The 21,729-nt window shown below is 43.1% G+C and overlaps 1 protein-coding gene across 1 annotated transcript in view; it reads left to right on the forward strand.

The window, feature by feature from the left end:
- The first annotated feature begins 1,428 nt into the window (after positions 1-1,428).
- Positions 1,429-21,729, forward strand: part of FNDC1 (fibronectin type III domain containing 1) — a 42,323-nt gene continuing 22,022 nt past the window's right edge. The window contains exons 1-11 of the mRNA XM_010157278.1: positions 1,429-1,453; positions 2,184-2,393; positions 3,388-3,486; positions 4,968-5,082; positions 6,142-6,329; positions 6,890-6,997; positions 10,280-10,468; positions 11,275-13,644; positions 15,426-15,547; positions 17,253-17,364; positions 18,199-18,582. Coding sequence (XP_010155580.1) covers positions 1,429-1,453; positions 2,184-2,393; positions 3,388-3,486; positions 4,968-5,082; positions 6,142-6,329; positions 6,890-6,997; positions 10,280-10,468; positions 11,275-13,644; positions 15,426-15,547; positions 17,253-17,364; positions 18,199-18,582 — 3,922 coding nt within the window. The remainder of the gene's footprint in view (positions 1,454-2,183; positions 2,394-3,387; positions 3,487-4,967; positions 5,083-6,141; positions 6,330-6,889; positions 6,998-10,279; positions 10,469-11,274; positions 13,645-15,425; positions 15,548-17,252; positions 17,365-18,198; positions 18,583-21,729) is intronic.

The raw sequence follows: 21,729 nt of genomic DNA on the forward strand, positions 1-21,729 counted from the left end.
CCAGCGGGCTGTCAGTGCTCAGTGTCATGCACAGGGCACTGAGCAGGTCCACAGGAAGGCTGTGCCATCTCCATCCTGGAAGGTTTTGGAGACTGAGCTAAGGAAAACCAGGGCTGGCCTCATGTAGTGTTGGAGATGGTTTGTCTTTGAGCAGGAGGCTGAGAAGTGGCCTCCAGGCTTGAATTTTGCCCTCTTCCAGTTCTCCATGGTGGTGCTGTGAATGAAGTCTGTGGGCATTTGTAATCAGGCTTTGGAAATCTGTGTTGAGCAACTGCTCAGGAGAACAAGAAGAATAAACAGTGTGGAGCAGGTGTTTTTTTAATAGAGTATGTGACTGAGAACTTTCCTTGAAAAGCCGTCAGGGAGCCTCATGAAAGCAACCGTATTTATTGCATAGCAAAAAGCATTTACTGTTTGTTAAACACTTAGGATCAGATCCACTGCTGTGATCCAGCCACTATACACAGCTCTGGCAACACAAAATGTAAAAACAGGCTGATTGGCTGATTAAGCTGGGTTTATAGCTGCTTCGTTTTGCTGGGGTGATGAGGAGCAGCCAGAAGAGAGAAGCTGCTGAAGTCCATGTGTTTAAACTGATGATTTGTCTCTCTGTAGGCAAAATAAAAAGGCAAGGTTTATCATGCTGAGCTGTTGCCCAGTGTTTCAGTAGAAAAGCAGAGTTCCCTGGGAGTGTGTGGTTCTCTGTATATGTTACACACTTCATCAGCACTGAAACATTGCGTTTCTCACAGGGATTTCAAGAGAAGCTATGCAAACAGCTTTGAGAGTTGCTAGGATCCCTTCCAAAGTGTAATTGAACAGAAGAACGTTTGTTGGGAGTGTGTAGGAAGATGCAACGTTGTCAGCAGATCAAGACCAGTGAGCAGTTTGATTATAGAAAGTGTCACTGAGGAGAAATATTGGGAAAGGACCTGCGCTGGTTATATGCAGATGCATGCAGACTTCAATACATGCTTAAAGTAACATGTTTAAGTGCTGTCATGAATAAATATGTATTCCTGAACTGATGCTGGAAAGAGGATCTCACTACTGCTCTGACAGGGGGTACTTTGGTGCACTGTCTTCTGTTGTCTGTCCAGGTCTCTGGCAGCTGTTGCTGTCCCAGTCTCTCATTCTCTTGACATTGCTCTGATCGCAACAAGTGGTTTAGCCATTCAGTGAGAGTTTCAGTTAAACTCAGTGAGTAACCTCTGTGCAGGCAGGCTCACCCAGCCTTGTGCTTGGTGGAATGGCATTGCTGGAAGAGACTGAGGAAGACCCGCTTTGAGTGCAAAATGTAAAAGATGAGAGGCAAAAGATGGCTACAAGTGTGGAAGGTGTCAGTCCTGGTTGGTGCTGCCAGCACCTCTCACCCTGCTGTCTGCTCAGCTTGCAGCCTGTACGGTAGCGTGGTGCAGGTCACGCGCAATGAAGAACGCCACGAAAGCTGGAGGTGCTCTTCAGAGCAGCCACACTGCTTGCTTGAGTAATCCTTGCATCAGTCTCACTTCTTAAGAGTGCTGCTAACTTGCCAGCAAATGTAAATACAAATGGCTCGCATATGGTACCCGTTACAGTGCTGGATGCTCAAGGGATCGTATAATGGGGGTTTGGGAAGTCAAGAGTTGAAGCATATGCAAAACATAAGCCCCCCTGTTAAATATGGGGCTGTCAGAGAGCAGAACCATTAGTGATGGGTTTAGGAGAAGACAACCTGCTTTTAACATGGATTACTTTCTAAAACAATGTTTAAAAATAGCGAAATGTTTCTGTGCTTCATTTTACATTGACCTTTAGCACTTGCCAAAAAAATAATGTACTGGTGTGCCTGAACTAGGGAAAGGGGATTTTTTTAAAAAAGGAAGGGATTGAACAGGAAAGCTACAAGACATCCCCAGTTTCTGGCAGGAGTCCTTCTATAACAGTACGTTTTTACTTTCAGTGTCTTGCACCAGTCTGTCTGAAGAGCCTGGGAAAAGATGCTATTGAGTACATCCTTCTTGGAAAACCTGTTACTGCAGTAGGGTTTTATAGCAAAATTAAAAACTTATAAAATTAGGCCCTTTATTGTGATGTAATTTAATAGATGTGCTTGCAACAGACATATGTGGGCTGCTGTATATGTCACGTGCTTCCTAATAACTGTGATGGGTTTTCTCTGTGTGTTTGCTTATGTTTTGAAGAGAGGGACATGCCAAACAGACCCCTGAGAGTGCGCGCTCAGTCTCCAGACAGCAAGTTATCTTTTCGGTGGAAGCCACCGTATGGAGCAGGCTTCAGGGGTCCGCGCAGCAGATCCCAAGGTTACCTCCGTGGGTACGGAGAGAGCAGCCGAAGGATGAGCTATGCTCCGCTGCTGCAAGAGCGACAAAACCAGGAAGCGAGAAAACTAGGTGAGTCAGTTTTCTCTGATAGCACTGGGCTGAGCTGAGCTCCTGTGGCTGCTCGGGGATCACAGATCACGTGTTACTGTAGACGTCAAAACGACTTCTCCCTTTAAATGAAAATGCTCACTACAATTGCATTCCTTAACATGTTCGTGACAGAAAAATAGGATGACCAAGGTAGAAAGTGTAGCAGAACTTGATGCTGTGTTAGAGATACTGTGTGAGAGTTATTTATATTAAATAGCAGGGGGAAGGGTGTGGAGATTAGGGATGGGTTTTGTATAAAAAGCACATCTTTATTTCTCCAGAGAGAGAGAACTCATCTTTCACTTTTAGCAATTATTCCACCTTTTGCTAACAGGAATCTCATCCCTTCTCTAGTATTCACTTTTTCATCTTTCTGTGCACCACTCACAGAGGGGCCACGCTGGCATCTGCGCCGAGGTGTCAGGGTCAAGACACATATGTTTGGCAGATAATCTCCAGTTTGTTTGATGCCCAGCACGTACCCCTGCTCTGCAGGTTGAGAGCCTGTCCAGGCAGTACAGGAGCCAACGGAAATCTTGTTGTGGACTTGATGGGAGCTCAGTAACAAACTTTATCGTGATGAGAAATAATGTGTGACATTGTCTGGAGCATCTACTTCTTGTTTTCATTACTTTTATACTATGTTTTTTTTAAAGCGGGAGAACAAATATTTAAATAATCATATTATCAGGAGAAGAACTCAGTCTTAGAATACAGGACTCTTGCAATGGTCTTTTCATGTTAATAATTTGCTTTCCTGCTTCTAAAATACCAGCTTTACTGTCCTTACTGTGCACATATTGGAACCTCTGACATAAATGCCGTGAATCTAAATAAGTTACCTTTCAAGGAAGCTTCTCCTTTTGTATCTCAGAAAAGAACAAAACCGAGTTCTGCCTGAAAAGACTGATGCTTTTGTTGTTGTTGATGCAAAAGGTAACAGGAAAACCTCTGTTCTTCCCTACATGTACAGCCTCTGAGTCAGTTCACGTGGTTTCGCTGCCATCAAGGAGCTCCCAAGGACGGAGCCAACCTGTCTATAGGTCATCTTTGACTAAAAGGAAAGTCACAGGTATGTTTCTTTCACATCTGCTGTCAGTCCATGGAGACACTTGAACACAATGAGACAGCTTTGTGATTTTTAGACTGCAAGTCCTTTGACGCTGGAGATTCTAGGTTTTTCTCTGTGGCCATTAGAGCTTGATGGACATCTCTGATTGCTTCTCTATTTCAAGCAGGATTAATAAAATGATACAACTCTGCAACACGGTTGGTTGGGCTTCTGTTTGTTTGTTGTTTGATTTTGGTTTTTTTTAAATTATTTTATTTTTCTGCAACATAGATGTTTGGGTTTCTGTTTTGGTTTGGTTTGTTTTTTTTAATCTCCTCCTCTGTAGCTGTTGGCAGATATTACGCACTGCAGTAATGGCATGAGAAGCTTGATAGAATCAAAGGCAAGACCTCCACAGCGGTATGCCTTCTTGTCAGATCTCCATCCCCTTTTCTGAAGGGTTGATTTCCAGACGCCTAAACCTGGTCAGCAGAAGTTTTCACTTTGTTTTGGAAAGAAAGCATCACATACTGCTGCCAAGGTTAAAAAAGATGAGTGAGATTCTGGGTCATCTCCATGCCAGTGCCGCTTTCTTACCCCCTCACACTGCAATGAGAATGCCGGGGGGGTGGCAGAGCATTTTGGATATTTTGATGGTGATGGAGATGACCTTTGTCAGAACTGGGAACCATGCTGTATTGAAATCCTGCCTCATGTCTTTCATGGGGAGGTGATGCCATCCGTTTCTCATCTTCACTTTCTCCCTTCAGGAGTTCCCATTGCAAAACTTTGTGAATAGGTCCCCTACCCCACTTTTGAGTAGTAGATGCATCCTCTCAGCCACTTCTCTGTAGTAGCTGTTGGGCTTGGAAAACCTGGAAAAACTCTGATGAACAGGTAGAAAAAGGAGCCTTATCAAAATTAAAAACCTAAAAAAAATCTAATCAGTTTCACTTGATTTTAAAGTTTAGTAAATTATTTGTGAAAGATACTCTGATATGTGAAAGCAGGCCACTTGAATGATTTTAGTTTTTCTTTTAAAATTTTTAAGATTTTGCCTTATGTAACATAAAAACTGAAAAGCTGAGTTCAAACAACCTGTTTGAAGCACTCAAAAATGTGAAATATGCAGGAATTTTCCATTGTGAAAATTTTTGACAGTCCCTGTTTTTACTACCCTTCACCTTGAAACCAAATTTTAAAATCTTGAAATTTTTCATAAAGCAAAATTTCTACTCTCCAGGCACTTTGGGAATTGACAGAATATTTAAGGGCTGTAGAATATATTAGTACCCTGATCTTGTAAGCAGATAGCTAACATAAGAATCGGTGTTTTCATGGGGTACCGTCAGTAGTCAATGCACTTGGTTTTCCACCGCCATTGTGTTTGTTATAAATCTGTGCTGTGTGTTATTGTTACATGAGTCGAAGGCAGCAACTGTTTTTTATGAGATCTTCAATATTTTCGTTATTGATAACGCTATTTTGTTTTGCCATTTCAGAGGAGGAAGAGGTGGAAGTGGCACAAGACATAACTGTTCGAGTTATGTCCTCTCAGTCTGTGCTCGTTGCTTGGACAGACCCACTGCATGAAAAACAGAAGGTTGCAGCAAATAGGTAGTTAACCCCATGTTTTCTTTTCTGAATGCATGATGTGGGTGAACTGCTGTCAGCACCCTACTGAATGGGTTTGTATTTATTTAATTGCAGTTGGTTATGGGAATAATTTAGCTTAGGACATAGAAATTTGCATATCCCTACCTATGTATGGCAGTGGCTGGTAGGGCATGCTTCAGAAAACCTGTTAGAAACCTGACATCGGTGGATGCAGGGTCACATACCTTTCTTGCCTCCCTGCGCCCTGATCTCTAATATTTGGAGGTCTGTGGGCATTTAGATCCCTTCTGAAATGTTGTCAGCACCCACCTGGGATATTTTTGATTCGAGACGACCATACCACAGGTAAAGGGAGCACCACTCTGCAACACGAAAGGTGCCCATCAATGCCCCCTGCAGGCACTGACCCTCCAGAAGCCCTCTGCAGCTGAGGCTGAGGAGGTCAGGGTCTCTGTGTGCAGGAGACCAATATAAACAGAGAAACATGTTGGATTATGCCAAAGGTCTGAAAGCACCAGACTGTGTTGCTCAGCCTGGGTAACAGTGAAGGGTCGTGCAACACAGCGCTGAAACACCACGAGGGGCACGGCAGAAGTGGTACTTCGAGATGTCTCAGATTCCTTGTGGAAGTGGTTATCTGGGCAGACACCTGGGAGCTGAGCTGCCAGCTCTGCTCTGGGAGTGAGAAGCTCCCAGATCCCTGGCCATGCTCACAGATGTGGGTAGGCAGTACAGTGGTGTGGAGGCCCCTGGGACACCTGGCTTGGTTCGGAAAGCCCTGTGGCTTCCCCCTGGGGCAGGGGGATGTTCTGAGTAAGAGTCTGGAAAGAGCGGTCCATCCTTTGGGGTGAAGCAGTCAGGCTCGATTAGAGGAAGGCACAAATGTTTGCTTGAAAGATGCTGGCTCTTGGTGGTGGTGGTACTTTGTTTGCATTTTGGTAGTTTCCCCAGCAAGCCCCAGCAGGTTAGCTGAGGAGAAAGCAGCCCCATCTCTCTCTGCTTCTGCTAATGCTCAGTTTCAGCACGCCAATTTTTATTTTTGTGTGTTTCTGGCCCCAGGCAATACAGCGTTCGCTATCGGGAAAAGGGGGAGTCAGCAAGGTGGGATTACAAACAGGTGTCCAACCGGCGGGCACTGGTGGAGAATCTGCTGCCAGACACCATGTACGAGTTTGCTGTCCAAATCTTGGAGGGAGAAAAGGAAGGCAAGTGGAGTGTGTCTGTTTACCAACGGACCCCGGAGGCCGGTATGTATTAAAAAGGTCCTTGGGGTTTTAGAGTTTAAGCTGTGAAATAGGGTTGACTTGAGGGAAAGCCAGAATACGTGGTTGCTTGGGGAAGTGGAGAGTTGGGATCATGGGAAAGCCTCAGTACTGCTGCCTGCATCCCTGTAGCAATGCCCTGGTGAGCACACCAGGGCTGCTTGTGTGGTGTGACGAGAACAGGGGAGATGGTTTGGGTATTTCAGGGGCATGGGTCATTACCTTGAACCCCTGCAGCTGGGTGTTCGTTCCCCTTTCCTTTGAGAGGAGCAGCCTGGCTGCTATCCCTTTCTGTGGGCAGCAAATTTAAATCCTGCCTCCACCATGGAGAAGCCGCAGGGCCCCTTTGGTAGAGGGAAGTGGTCCGTAACAACCGAACTACCACCTCGGTCCAGCTGCACTTGTACCTGAGCCATGTGTGCTCTTCACGTTTATCTTTGAAATGGCCATACAGGCGTTTCTGCTATGAGAAGAAGGAGCAAAAGGTGTATGCTGTGTAGGTCAGCTTTTCTCACCTCCCTCTTCTGCGTATGGCTGTTTCACAGCTCCTGCCAGTGCACCTGAAAATTTGGATGTTTGGCCATTAAAGGGGAAACCAACCTCTGTAGCAGCATCCTGGGATGCTCTCCCAGAGAGTGAAGGAAAAGTCAAAGGTAAGTCATCACTGTCAGTATTTAACCCCCTTAACGATCTAGTCTTCTTGAAACCAAACTGCTGCTCTGCAGCAAGCTGGAACCGCTGAGTGTGCCAGGATGTTTTCACTTGTTAATGGCTTATACCCAAGCAAGATTTTCTTGTTTTCAGCCCAGTGTCTCTGCACCATCGCTGGGAAGCCACTATCGCCGTGTGCCTGGGGTGTCACAGTTTCCCAGGGTGTCACACGTGCACGCTTGCCTCTTCTTCCCTTATTAAGCAGGTCGAAACGGAGCTCGAGGAGGAAGTTTCCCAAAGGATTTGTAACAGTTAGGCAAAGAAGGAGAAGTTGGGTAGTTGCCAAGAAAGTGAGTGGGTTTATGTTGTGTTTTATTTCTAGTTCACTGCGGAAGGAAAGCCTCAGCTTAAGAAGCAAGCGCACATAGTGATTTCAACAGATACCACCTATAAGCCTTGTGTACTATAGCGTTATTGTACATGGTTGTAAGACTGATTTGTCAGTGGCTATTTACTTGCATAGGATTTAAAAAAATAAGCTTTCTAGGATTTCTTTTTTTCCCCTCTGAAAATGAACAGGCTGATTTTTTGGCTGCTCGCCTTTTCCAGTGGTTGACAGGATCGTGTTCTCGAGTTACGCAAGTTTCTGGAGATGCCTTATCAGCACTGTAGCATCTCAGGATTTAAAAAACCTGTGGCCTGGAGGGAAGTGTACCATGCCTGCATACAAGACCTACTTTATGTGCTCTTCAGGGCAGTGGTGGAATTCCTTCCTCTTTGAAGACAGTAGGAGTCTTGCCAGTTGCTTCAATGGAGCTGCAATTGTGTCCAAGAATTATTATTTCTTAAAGTAGGATCATGCAGGGACATTATCTGAAATTTGAAATGTGCCTCTAATTTTGAGCAGTCTGTAGCTCTTTGTCCATTTTTGTCTGCTGATCCTTAGATGATTCATCCAAGGCAATAATTTTAAAGATACCTGATATTCAAGGGCTGAATGCTTATATGTCTAATACATCATTGTTTTTCTTGAGTATGGAGTATTTCAGGAAAGGTCTTATTTTTAAACTAAACGAATGACAAAAGTGGTATTTATGCTGGCTAAATGAAACCACTGAGTTAGCACTTCACAGTTGTTTTGAAAGCACATGATAATCAGGATTTTTTTGTCTTTTGGTCCTTTTCTTTTTCAACCCTGTCCTTTTATATATTTATATCAAGTATTAAAGTAATGGAGAAAGTGCCCTCTACTAGCTGTTTGAGAGTTACCACAGGTTACACCAGCGCCTCTGCAATTAAAGCAACTCCTGCGTATTTTCAAACAAAGAAAAAAATCTAAAGCTTACTATGCCTTCTAATACATTGATTTTTTTTCAACTGAGCATTAATGCATTTCTGTATAAAATATTGATGATTTTTTTCTTGATTTTGAGGACTTACTCATGTCTTATTTCTTAACACAATGAATATGGTCTTGTTTTCAGAAAAAAAAATGTTTCCTGTTTTTAAAGATGTTGCTATGTTCTAGAGTTTTCCCATCATGGCACTGTGACTCCTCAAATGTTACTGTGTTTCTTTGTGTAGAGAGAGAAAACTGTCAGCCCTTGAAATTTATTTTCAAAGTCATGTTTTGGTCCAATACCCGTGCCTCTTACAGAGGATTGAAAAGAAAAGGAAGCCTGCACATGGCTGAGATCTTACCTGCATTCCCTTAGAGTGTAATGGGAAGACTTCTCTTCATGCCTTACAGTTATTCCTATAGGGTGACATTTCTCTCAGTACAGAAAGCTAATACAGAGCACAGGTATCACAGTCATCCTAAACTGGAAGGTGAGAGCAGGGTGGGTTTCTGAAGTGGCAACAAGACATTGCTTTGTCCCCTCTACAGTGGTGTTTGGCCCCGGCACAGTTTGTCAGGTTTTGGTTTTGTTGGACAGGCATGCTGTTGCTACTATTTGGCAATATCTGGTGCTGTCGTTTCCTGGTAGAAGTGTTTTTTCTGAATAAACACCTCAATCACCCAGGCATGGATTTTACCTACTGGCCTGTAGATTGCAGCTAAAACCCCTGTAAGTAAAGACTCCGCTAGAAACACTTATATTTGCAGTAATATTATTTCCAACATTAAAGTGCTTTGATGTTTTTGTGGGGATGCCCCTCAGGCTCTTCCACTGCTGAGGAATGAGTGTATGGCCTTTGGAGATGGTAGAGTTTCACCACAGTGGCCTGGCAGAGCTGCTTGTTCATGGCTAGGGTCGTAAAATACCATGCAATTATAGCTGTGTCAAGGCTCTCTTGGAAATGTAGGATAAGAAAGTAATTAATAGCAATGAATAATGTCACCTGATTTTAATACTGATATCTTGAACAATGATTGTGTGACTACATCATTTTGTTCTTCCAAATAATTTCTGGGGGAAAAAAGTTTTTTAACATTCTTATTTGCTGTGGACATGGCTACAGTCGGCAATGCAATTGTATATTGTCCACCACTGTGAGCAAGTTGTGTTTTGGAAGAATATTCTTTGGATCATCTGTTGTTGATTGCAAATATCTTGGTAGCTGGTCAGTAGAATCAAAATCTATCTTTTTCTTGGGAAGTCTAAAATCTGCTTGTGTTCATCAGCCATAACAGCACAGGTATTCTGATTTTAGCAATCTGAACTACTTGACATTTGCACAGCCTTCAGACTAGATTTCCACAAGTAGTAGGACAGTGCATATTTTCCTGGCAATGTTCATACGTGTTTTCTGCCTCCAATGCATTTTCTCTTTGTAGGTTTCCTCTGTTATTTCTGATTAAGGGCAGTTAATTTTTTCAAAGGACTCATTTTTTCCCTTCATTAGTTGGCGTCTGGAAACAAAAGAAAGGTCTCCTGGTGCAGCACACCAAACTGTGCAGTAGTTGGTGCTGTAGCTTTCTCATGTCTCCCACACCTTCTCTGGAAGTCATCCCAATCCTCTCCATGACTCTTTACTCTGATGGGCATTGTTGCTTGTATATTTTTACAAAGGTATAGCCAACGTATTCTGTCTCAGTCACCAGGTCATTGATGTGATTTGGTTTTGTCTGTTGAGATGAACAGATGTTCAACTTACCTACATGTATATGTGTATATCTCTCTCTCTCATGTCTTTATACTCCAGCTGTTGACTCGGCGTGCATTGCTAGTGTATTAATTTTAGTAATGCACGTTCTAATTCATCCTACCCATACAGTCTGTCCGCTGGAAACAGGACTGTTTTCAGTTTCCTCCTTCCAACCGTCTGCCAAATCATTTCAGAATACATTCTTTCATACGCCCCGGCTCTCAAACCATTTGGAGCAAAGTCCATCACCTACTCTGGAGCTACAACATCAGCCATAATAGATGGTCTGCAGGCCGGGGAGCGCTATATTTTCAAAATTCGTGCAGCAAACAGGAGGGGACCAGGTCCTCAGTCTAAAGCCTTCAGTGTCGCCATCCCAGCAGGTGAGCACCAGTCCATGCACCCACTGATTGCGTAGACTGTCCATTCTTGTCTCAATCGCAGTTATCTTCTTACTGATGTAGCTTCCTTTCCTCTCCATCTAACCCATGGGATTCTATTTCCTTAATACTGTTTCTATAGCTCTTTTCATCACTGTGCTGTCCAAAGAGACGCTTGTAGGTAAATGTTTGTCACTCTGAAGCGTGTAAAAGGACATTTTATGGGCATTTTAACATCTTAAATAAATGCATACCATACTCTATTTTCTGCATAAAACACTGTGTGCTTTTGTTATCCAAAGGCCAAAGAATACAATGCTTTGGGTTTTTGATTGCCCTATTCCTGTCAACTCCCACTCTTGAAAGTCACTTAGAGTGGCTTACTCAGATACTACTCCTTGTGTTTGCTTCTTGCCAAAAAGACGCTGTTGTGAGGACAGAAGATTTGCTGCATTAACTAAAAATGTGGGCCATAGCCTCCAATGGGATAATGCAGTACTATGCCATCAACGTGACTAAGCTCTGCTGAAGAAATTGTTCCACTGATAGGATGTTGCAGTCCCTGCTTTAGATATTTTACTTTAATTGCTCTGATTTTTACCTAAGCTACAATAATTCTGCATAAGAACCTTCCTACAAACCCAGACTTACTCAGCCAGACTCCACAGGCTGGTTAATACCGAAATAATTATTGTCTCATATTTTCATAAGTTGTTTTCTTCTTGCTACCTATCTGGTTTCATCTCTTGGTCAGTTTTTTATGCTGCTTCTATTGTTGTAAATAAGCACTTTTTGTTTTTTTCCCACAGCTGCTCATGAGGATTCAGTTGCTAAGCAACAAACAAGTAATCAAGATAATTCAGAGACTAAAAAACCTGTGAATACTGGCTCATCTCCTTCTCAAACTTCTGTTTCTTCAAAAGTCCAGCCATCACTTTCCTCTAAGCAGTCGTCTGTTCATTCACCTAATGTTAGTGACAAAAAGAGTCTTCTTTCTGAATATAAGAACAAAATCTTGACTCGAGGGGTCCTAAGTAAATCTCAGTTACCTTCTAGAAAGACAGGAGAGCTGGAACCTGTTCACCAGTCCACTGAGGTGACAGACGATCGTGATTCCTCGCAAGAAGCTCCAACAAGGCCACCCAAAGCCCAGGATCAGAGGAGGAATGTTAGGCCCTTGTCCCCTAGTCGTCCAGTCCACCCTGTCCTTGCCTTAGGCCGGACCCCTGTTCAGACCCACATATCAGAGGTGTCACAGCCGGCAAGCACAGAGAAACGTGAGCCACCAGCACTGGTACCATCATCAGCACAACACTCTCCTGCCTCATCTCTTCCCAAATACACAGATAATGAAACAAAACAACAGAGGCAAAGCAACACTAATGTGCCTTCTAGAACCTCTTCCCATCCTCTGCTTGCCAAAAATAAAGATCTTAGGGGTAAAGTGGAAGGAAAGCCAGACCCCACGCTGGTGAAAGTGTCTTCTAAAACTTCAGAGCCTAGTCACCCAGCTTTGCCCTCAAATCGGCAGTCTGCTGTCTCTCATGAGGTTGTCCTGAGCCATCCCAGTAAGTCTGGCTCCCTAGGTCATTCACATCAACCCTCTTCCAAATCAGCAGATTCCCATGCTCAGGATAGCCATAATGAATTTGACAGTGAAGAAACAGAGGACAGAGCAGGACAGCCCAGTTCTAGGTCACAGCAAACAAGGCTTCCCTCAGGCTCCAGTTCTCGCACGTGGAAGGATCCGAAATTAGCTGCAGTGGCAGTCTCATCAAGGTCTGCTGTTTCTGGTCATACTTCATCTCACTCTCACTCCTCCACCAGTGCCAAATCCAATGGAAAAGATCTTGATAAGAATTTTAGGGAGGACTCACGAGATGCAAATCCCTTGTTTCCTTCTCTGCCCTCTTCCAGGCAGTTTTCCTCAGCAGTCCATTCCAAGAGAAGAAATCCTCAGGTCGATTCTAATTCTCACCTCAGAGAGACACATGGTGAAAAGTCACCCCGCTCTGACTCAGAACAACAACAAAGTCGAGTGGCTGCTCCAGAAAAGCATTTTCTTTTGCAGTCGTCTTTTTCCAAACACAAGCCTGAAGAGCAAGACAGTCGAGAGGTAAAAGAAACACTTGCCCGATCAAAACCCAGTGCATCTTTGCCTAAAAAGATGCTCCCCTCTCATCTTCCATTGGAGAAGACCTCCCACTCAGACCCTCCACAGAGGGCACAAACGAGTCCTTCCTTACTGCATTCAAGGGGCCGGCGCCTCCCATCTCCCATCTCATCCCAGAGTAATGAAGAATTACAGGAAGATGATGATGAGGATGTAACAGAAGGCAGTGACAGAGCAAGCAGCCGCTCTGTGTTTCCCAAAGAGGTATCCTCTTCTAGGAGACTACCTTCATCTTTCTCTCAGGGAAGCTCAAGTTCATCTCTATCAAAGCAACATCAGCCAGACTCTCAGGCACCTTCCTACAAACCAAAACTCACTCAGCCAGACTCCAGTTCTGCCAGTGATACCGCAAAAGAAAACCAGTATAATCCAAGGTTGTCATCCACTTCTTCCAGACAAGCTCGTCCTTCATTACCTACTCGCTCAAGGGCTGCTGCGAGAACAGTGTCCCAAACAGAGAAAAAATATGGCCCATTGCCCTCAAAAATAACCAAAGCTGAACTTCCTCAAAAAGTTCTTTCTTCCTCTTCATCTAAATCTCGTCAGTCAGTTTCTAATGAAGAGGATGATTATTACGGTGAATATGATCAGAAAGAAGTGGAAGAGAAACCCACATCTTCGGCCACAAAATGGCCCCCTTCTGTTTCTAGAGGTAACAAAAACACATATGATGACACTACTGGTGATAAAAAGAAATCTATGGACACTCTTCTACCTCACAAAGTAAGCTCTGAAGAGGAAGATAAAGAAAAAACTCCAACATTAAAAATATCTTCTCCTGAATCACCAAGGAGCTCTGCCATAGCATCACGGATTACTCAGTCCTCTAACAAGCACACCCCCCCTAAACCAAGCTTTGTCTGGCCACGTTCTACTGCATCAACCACCACACACACTGTTTCTCCAACAGTGTCTTCTTCCACTTTGTCTCCTCGCCAGCAACTGTTGAACTCCAGGCTACGGAGCCCTTCCCAGCGGCAATTTGTTAGACCTCCTTATAGACAAGGTATTTCGTCTTTGTTGTAGTAATCTCACTGAACTGTGTTTTTCCTAAGATCAGCAGTTAGATGAAAAGTCCCCCATCAGAATGCAGGTTCAGTTATTTAGTAGAATGTATTACTTCTTATTTTGGTGGTTCTCAGGGAGCCTAGTTCTGGAGGACATTGCCTGATTGGTGGGAAATGGTGCCCCAGACCTTTGGTCCTGTGGCCGACCTGCACAGGTTCTCATTATCCACAGAGGACATGACAGAGTTAGGTACTAAATTGCAAGAAGGGCTGTGTTCCTTATGGAGCAGTGACTTCACTGAATGCTCACTGGAAGCACATTTGTACTCAGAACATGATAATCTCTCTGATATATTGCTTTCCATCATATGGTTTACTAAAAGGCTTTTCTAGGTTATACAGTGCTACCTTGCCCACGCCTAGGCACAAAGGTGTTCCCTCACGCTGTCCTGCCATTCTACATTTTCTTTAATTAATTTTTGAGCCACTTTCCTCTTTTTTCTAAGTGACAGCTCAGGGTTGCGCATTCCTGTTGAGGATTGCTCACAGCACAGTAGGCCCTCAAATACCTTTATGGCTGTGATTCACCCCACATGTTAGAGGCTTGCTTTCTGGTAGAATATCTGCTGATCCTGAGTAGTGGACCAGAGGGTCCACTACACGTCAAGGTATGTCAACTATGGATTCCCTATGTAACCTATGGAGAATCCCAGACAGTCTCAGTGACTTCGTTACGTAGAAATGGTCTTTTTCCCCTCCAATGCATGGACATCTGAAATAGTATTGAGTGACCTGAGCTTTGTAGTAAATACCTTCTATGCTCTATGTAGATAACAATGTTTTGTTCAATGTGGCCTCAGTGTTACACAGTGAGGACCCTGCAGCTGGGCTATTGTCTTTGCTATGCTTTAGCCAGACTCAATGTTGTGTAGAGGTTCACCAGCTTGCAGAGCTTTACGATGGAAGTGGAACTCAAATAATACCATGGAGGATGAGATACATGGCATGAAAGAATAACAGATTTCTCTATGGAGCTGTATACCAGCTTGCTGCTACCATGCAATTGGGAAGTTACTAGCCAAAGAGCATTCAGTTAATATGTTTGTGGTTTGGTTTGGTTTGGGTTGGGTTTTTTTCCAGTTAATATATATATATATTTTTCTGGAGACAAGTCTCTGAGCTAGAATGTGAAAATTGCTGCCCTTACGGGCCTGAGGCCTGCAGCTCCATGCCACTACTTCTCCGCTTCTGAGCTGAGTGTGCCTCTGTGTAGTGGTGGCTTCTCAGCTAGAGAAGTAGAGTCCTTCCTTTTTCAGGTTAAAAAAAAAAAAAAAAGGTAATTCCAAGCTTTATATAAGAATAGTATTGAATAAGTGGTTGTGTTTAATAATGGCTTCTTCCCTCACCTCCCTCCTCAAATGTTTACGAAGATCACAAGGATTTTCATGGCTGTAGTGCCATCTGGAAATGTTGCCCTGCTTTCTTAAAAAAACAAGAGGGAATAAAGAGTCCAAGTGAACATGGTAGACACAAACCATGAGTGCTTAACCTCTTCAGAAGAAACCATTTCAGATGCTTGTGTTAGCTGCAAGGATCTGACAGTGTCACAACAGTTGCTCTAAGCAGAAATGACATGTCTGGTTTGCCAAGTGTGGCGAGAGCTCTTTCAGCTCTCATTTATATCCAGGCTGGCCAGAAAATGCATTTCTTTGCAGTTTAAAATATTGTTTTTAGTATGCACAGCTATTTTCAGAATAGTGTGCTTTCTTCTCTGTTTCAGGCTACAATGGCAGACCTAATCTTACAACGAAAAATGGAAATGGAAATGGAAAAATAGTACCTGGTAATAATGGAAAACCAAGTGGACAGAGAGTAATCAATGGCCCTCAAGGAACAAAGTGGGTAGGGTGACCTCTCCGAATTTAAGATGCTTTGGCCTTTTATTGTACTTACATTTTCATTAAGAGAAGGGAGAATAGTGCCCTCAGTCAATGAAGCTGCAAAGTGAGGTTGTACATGGTGGTCTAGTTTAGTTTCCACTGTTCCATTGAAATCTAAAGACAAATTCTGCATTTCATTATTTGAACATTTAAAATGTCTGATTTAAAGTCTGGTGGCTTGAATTTTCAACTATAGCATTGCTCCTGTAGATTTAGTGAAACATTTCTTCTGAAAGTCAGTGAGACTTATGCACCCCAGTGACTCGGGGCTTGTCTGCTGCAGAGTGTGAGTAGGGACTGCCTGGGATAGCTGCTTGGAAGGACAGGTTCAGCAATGCTTCTCCCGGACTCACACTTAAGAGTAAGCATGAGTACAGAAATGTAAAGTTATACATAAGTGTCACAATGCGTTAAATGTACATACGTAGGTATCTTTAAGCATTCTGCTGTTCATACAGACATGATTCCAGTGGTATTGTCAGAGGAGCTCAGGAGCCATTGATAGGAAAGCCCCACTAGTTTCCTACAAGCCCAGACACTGGCTTTTAAAATCCTTTCCTTTTTGTTTATAACCAGCAAACACAGGGAAGGAACTGGTGTTTTCTATATGTTGCTCACATACCTTGCACAACACATAAAGGCATTTATTTTATGGCCACCTCAGTTTTACTGTTTGCACTAGAGGAACATTAAAACGTGCATCAGGTACCTCAAGTTCATGAAAAGCATTTTGAAAAGCATGACCAAAGCCCTTTAAACAGGTTCCAAAAAGTGGGCTAGAAAGGTCCTTGGGAGGCTGTGGGGCATCTCTCTCTACCCCACCAGAGGAGGGCATTGCTGCAAGCAGGATGAACACCTTGTAAAGAAGGAGGATCTGTGTCAACATCTGGGGTGTGGAAGCCTTCAGACACTGATCTCATGATCCACTGTCCCTCCTGCTACAGTCTTTATCCCAGCACCAAATGTAAGTCTGTCTTGCCAACCTGGTGGAATTGCTGCTCATGTCCTCTTCCCGGTTTCTTCCCAGCACTCAACACCTTTTGCATTTTTGTGATCGGTGTCTGTTACCTCAGGTTAAAACAGCATACAATTCAGCTATTTGGGGTTGAAATGGCAAGGAGGACTGAATTTTATCTGCAGTTGCCTCTTGAATTCAATCCAAGCTCTCAGACAGATTTGTTTTATGAGACAGAGGCTTTTCTTCAGTCTCCTACCCTAATTAAAATCTTAGCTACTTCGTTTTCACTGCCATTTCAATCTAAATTAACTAGTCTAATTTTTCCTGTTTATTAGTAGTCATACTTTTAAATCTCTTCTTCAAAGGACTCAGGGTCATACTCCAATCAGTATGACAGGAATCCACCTTAGGAGTTGCGCAGTCCAAGAAAATCAAGGGAGTTGCTCCTTTGCACTTGAGAGCTACAGTAGGCGATATGAACACGGTTGCTGTGCAACATTGGAGCCCAGCTCCTGGGGATTTGCCTTCTTCAGCAGTGATTTTTCAGTGATTACATGACCAGTGACTCACTTTTAAAAGCCTGTGGGTGTTGTAGCTAATCCTGAACATCACACTTAGCATCTGAATTTCCCCAGGATTTCTGTTGCTGTGAAATTTCATTTCACCTCCTCTTGTGTTAGCTAAACTTGAGTCCATCTATTGCTTTTAGATTGTAGATCTTGACCGGGGGCTAGTGTTAAATGTTGAAGGAAAATACCTCCAAGATTCCCAAGGCAACCCTCTCCGAGTGAAATTAGGAGGGGATGGACGTACAATTGTTGGTAAGTGTCAGCTTCCTTCTTACAGAAAAAAACCTACAGTTTTTGTTTTGGGGCATCCTCTGGGGCACTAGAGGATGAGGCAGCAAGAATCACCCAAGTCCATCTCACTTGTATCAGCATTAGAAAGGACTGCAAAACTGGGCCAGATTAAGGACTGATGCTTACTTGTATCTTTTTATACATAGGAACAATTATTCTCCAACACTAGCACTACACCACCCATATGTATCTGATTATTTTATTATTTCTTCTGAAACTGACCACAAATAGTGAAAAACCTCTGTGTGATCTGTGAAAACGCAGCTGTCTGTGAATCAGTCGCCCTGTATAGATCTCTTGAATGCAAATTCTGTGCCTGCTGTTAAACTGGGTACCACAAATATTTCCTATATCCAGAATTTGTCACAAGAGTTTATCTGCAGTGACAACATCTCACGAGCTCATCCCAGCTTTTCCTTGCACATTAAGGAGCAGAATATGGATTCATCATACCTTTTGTGAACAGTTAGGAGACTGACTTAGATTAAATGTAGGCACTGCCTGCACGCTGTGATTCTAAAGTGAAACCTCCCTGCAGTCTTCCCAGGAAGTGTTTATCAAACAAATGATAAAAGTGAGCACTACTATGGTTTATCTGAGGTTCTTGTGAAGATTTTTCAGCCTCCTTAGCCATGGCTCTTTCCTAGATAACAACGTTCTCTGTCAGCTTAGTTACAGGAGGCTGTAATCACATTCTTGGTGCTCTTGTGATATCTCCTGTTGATAAATACCATGCTATAAGCCTGAAATGGATTAATAGTGAGATTTTTTTGTTGTTTTGTTCTTGTCTCCTAGATGAAAAGGGTGCCCCAATGGTGAGTCCCGATGGATTACCTTTGTTTGGACATGGCAGATTTAGTAAACCTGTAGCAAGCGCACAGGATAAACCAATAATAAGCCTTGGAGGGAAACCTCTGATTGGTCTTGAAATGATTAAAAAAACAACCACTCCCTCAACTACTACTACAACAATACCCCCAACGACTACCACAACAACTACTACAACCACTACAACAACAGTGGCTACAACTACCACCACCACCACTCCTGAACCGACCACCACTGAACCACCCACTGAGAAACCACCCCCCACCTGTCCTCCAGGCACCTACTCACAGTATGATGACGAGGGCAACTTGGTGTTGGGGTTGGATGGCCTGCCAGAGTGCAATGCAGAAGGTAACTTCCTTTTGTGCTGTTTGAACTTCTTTGGTTGTGCGGGAAAGAATCTGCCTCTGAAGATTTTTGTCAATGTGATAAGGTAGGAGCTGGGATTGGAACAGCTGAATGAAGGTTTGGGCGTTAAATGGTTTTTCATTGGAAAATGTTAACTTTCCCCAAAACTGAAGATTTTCATGGAAATATGCTGATTTTGGCAAAATTCACCCCTTGTGTTGTATCCAGTCTTGACACATATATTCATGCGTGTGAGCACAAGTACAGGCGGTATTTCGTGGTCAAAACACTCACCTATAATGAAGTCCTCTCCGCAGGACTCCACAGGACTCCGCAGGACCGGGGAAGGACCTGAAGGCACTATACATTTTGTCTATTTTCTGTTCACTTCTCACTATAAAAATTTGAAAAGGCTCTCTTTCGAGCCATAGTGGGACTGGCTTTTGCAAAATTATATTCTTGTCCTCTTGTCAGCCCTCAGAGATAGAGATTGTCTAGCAGTAATGTGTCACAGCATGGGTGAAGCTGGGGAAAGACAACTCTGGCTCTGCACAGATAAGGCAGCATTGTAAACTAATTTCTTTCTTATCTGAGAATGCAAAACATCGTTGGCACCTGTCATTATTTCCCTCTTGCAGTTACGCAAGCTTAGGATGTGGGGTCAAACTGAAATCCAAAGTCAACGAATACAAACGCACTAGGGTCCTTGGGCATTGAGCCTGATCCTACCATGCTTTGCCCTTCCATCACCTGAACGTTGCCTTGCAAACCACTTAGCTGCTCATTTTGCAGAAACAGAATCAGGGAGCACTTTGGTAGTACTTACCCTTTCCATTTGTAGGTAATCCCCAACTCAGCCTACAAATGGGCAGAAGCAGGGCCATAACATAAACAAAAGGATGGCCGTCAGACATCTGCCAACTGCAGTGGCCAGTTTTAATGAGTAATTAAACCCCCTTACCTTTACCCCATACACCTGTATCTCGGAGGACAAAGTAGATTTACAAGTAGGTCATGTAACCGTGGCCTGAGAAGCTGAAGTATCTCTCTGAAGAGTGCAGAAGATCTGGAAAGATGTGGCTTCAGCAAGTCACAGTGAGTCTAAGGTTGGCATCTTTGGAAGGTATCTTAGAAGCAGAAGACTGAAAATTCCCTTACCACCTGCCCTAGGTAAGTAATGAGTCACAGATGTTATTGTCTTGTACAGATGGAATTATAATGACTTAAGAGTATTCATATTTATTTAACAATCAGCCCCTTGTTTGAATATGTATTTGTAGAAGTGTGCATGCATATATATGTACATATGCATAGTTGTGTGTATATATTCACACACACAAATGTATATATATATATAAATGACCATCATAATTAAATTTTTCTTTGAAGACTTTTAATTTTCCCTTTGGTGCTCCCACTCCCACTGTCTCCTTTTGCTTACATTAGATCTTGCTTATATCCTGTAATGTTTCCTCTCTTTGACCTGTGTTGTTTCACACCTGAAGGACATCTGAGAAAGCATGCTATAAGAACACTAAGAGTTTATGAAATACGGCTGGGCTTAATTTGAGCACAGGCTCCAGAAGCTGAACAACAAAAAGCTTCGCAGTATTATTTTTAGCGCAGTTGTGGGCTGGGGAATTTTCCTGTGATCTTATGAACGTTTAAAAACATTCTGACTTTTTTTTGCCTTCTACTAGATGAGCTTTCTGGATCCTTGAGATTTCTTAGAGGCATGAATGAAAACTAGGGTTTTTTACACAGGCTGTGTGTTCAATGAGAATGGCTCTTAAGTCGCTCCTGAACTGGCATTTCCACAGTATGTCTGAAAACGCATCAAAGTGGAAAACTGAATGGACAAGATGGTGCTGGATTTCCCCTTCTTACCTGCTATATGGCTTGAACATTAAACCCTACCGGGCACTTATGAAGGTTTCTCAAAAGACTAATTATTAGCATTTTCTTGATCGCCTTTTTTTTTTGTGTGGTGGGGTTTGTTTATTTGTTTTTTGTTTTTGTGCATCCTGGTGAGCTGCCTCAACATTTGACGAATGCAGCAAAACAACCTGCCTGTTCTACAGAGCAACTCACTTGCAAAGAAAGCATCTTTGTGGTATTTATTTTATGATGGCTGTTTTGTTTACCAAGTGCAGTGTCTGTTTCAAGAGGGATAAACAACTACTACTTGAACTACCAAAACATTTAATGCAGTTTTCCCTTGACCATTTCCAAATCATATTTTTATGCTGCCTTTCGCTTTAATCTGAGTCTGGAAAATACTCCAGATCACTTAATGAAATACTTATTCTGCCAAAGCTTGATATTTTGTTGCTAAGTGCTTTACGCCCAAACACCCGAGAGCTGCAAGTGCCAAAACCCACTGCCAAACATTCTACTTCAGCTTTGGCAAATTCCCTTACTCTCTGGCAGGATTTTTGCTTGACCCAGCAGAATTTATTGTCAGCATTTCACTAGATTCAGCAGTCTTTAACTTTCAAGAAGGAGTTTGGCCACACAAGCATGATTTGTCAGTGGAATCAGCTAAACTTTTGTCATGAACTCACAAGGAAAAACAAGGTGGAGTTTTAAGCACTCGTTGTGTGTGATAAAATCAAGTGATGGTTGTGCAGCCTGCTGTCCTTACAGATGCCAGAAGACTATGGCAAGTGGTCATAGCAAGACTTAGCCTCATCTGGTACTGGCAGGGTTCACTGCAGAGCTGCAGTGAAAGGTCATGGAGCAAGCTGGAGAACTTTAGCTGGTGTACATGGAGAAAATTATAAAGCGAGGGGTCTTTTGGAAAGCATTCCCATCATCTTCAAGCCACAGCTATTGCAAAAGAAGCACAGAAAGTGAAGTAGAAAAGACTGAACAAGCACAAAAATAGAAAATAATATTTGTTTATGCTGGATCATATGTAGGCAAAAGGATGTGAAGATGATATCTCCCTGTGAAGGACTAAAAATTTCTGCATATCTGAGCCTCTTGTTCACTTGGATGTAGTCAAAGATAAGCTTATACACTGTAAACGTTGGTTGATACTGGCCAGATGTGGTGAGAAGGTCTGCAGATTTCAACACAGGATCTACTTTCTCACTGACTACCCTCAGAGAAGTCAAGTGGCTTCCAAGCAGGTGATCTCCTGGCGAG

Source organism: Eurypyga helias, unplaced genomic scaffold (assembly GCF_000690775.1).
Source record: "Eurypyga helias isolate BGI_N326 unplaced genomic scaffold, ASM69077v1 scaffold40378, whole genome shotgun sequence".
NCBI classification, from domain to species: domain Eukaryota; kingdom Metazoa; phylum Chordata; class Aves; order Eurypygiformes; family Eurypygidae; genus Eurypyga; species Eurypyga helias.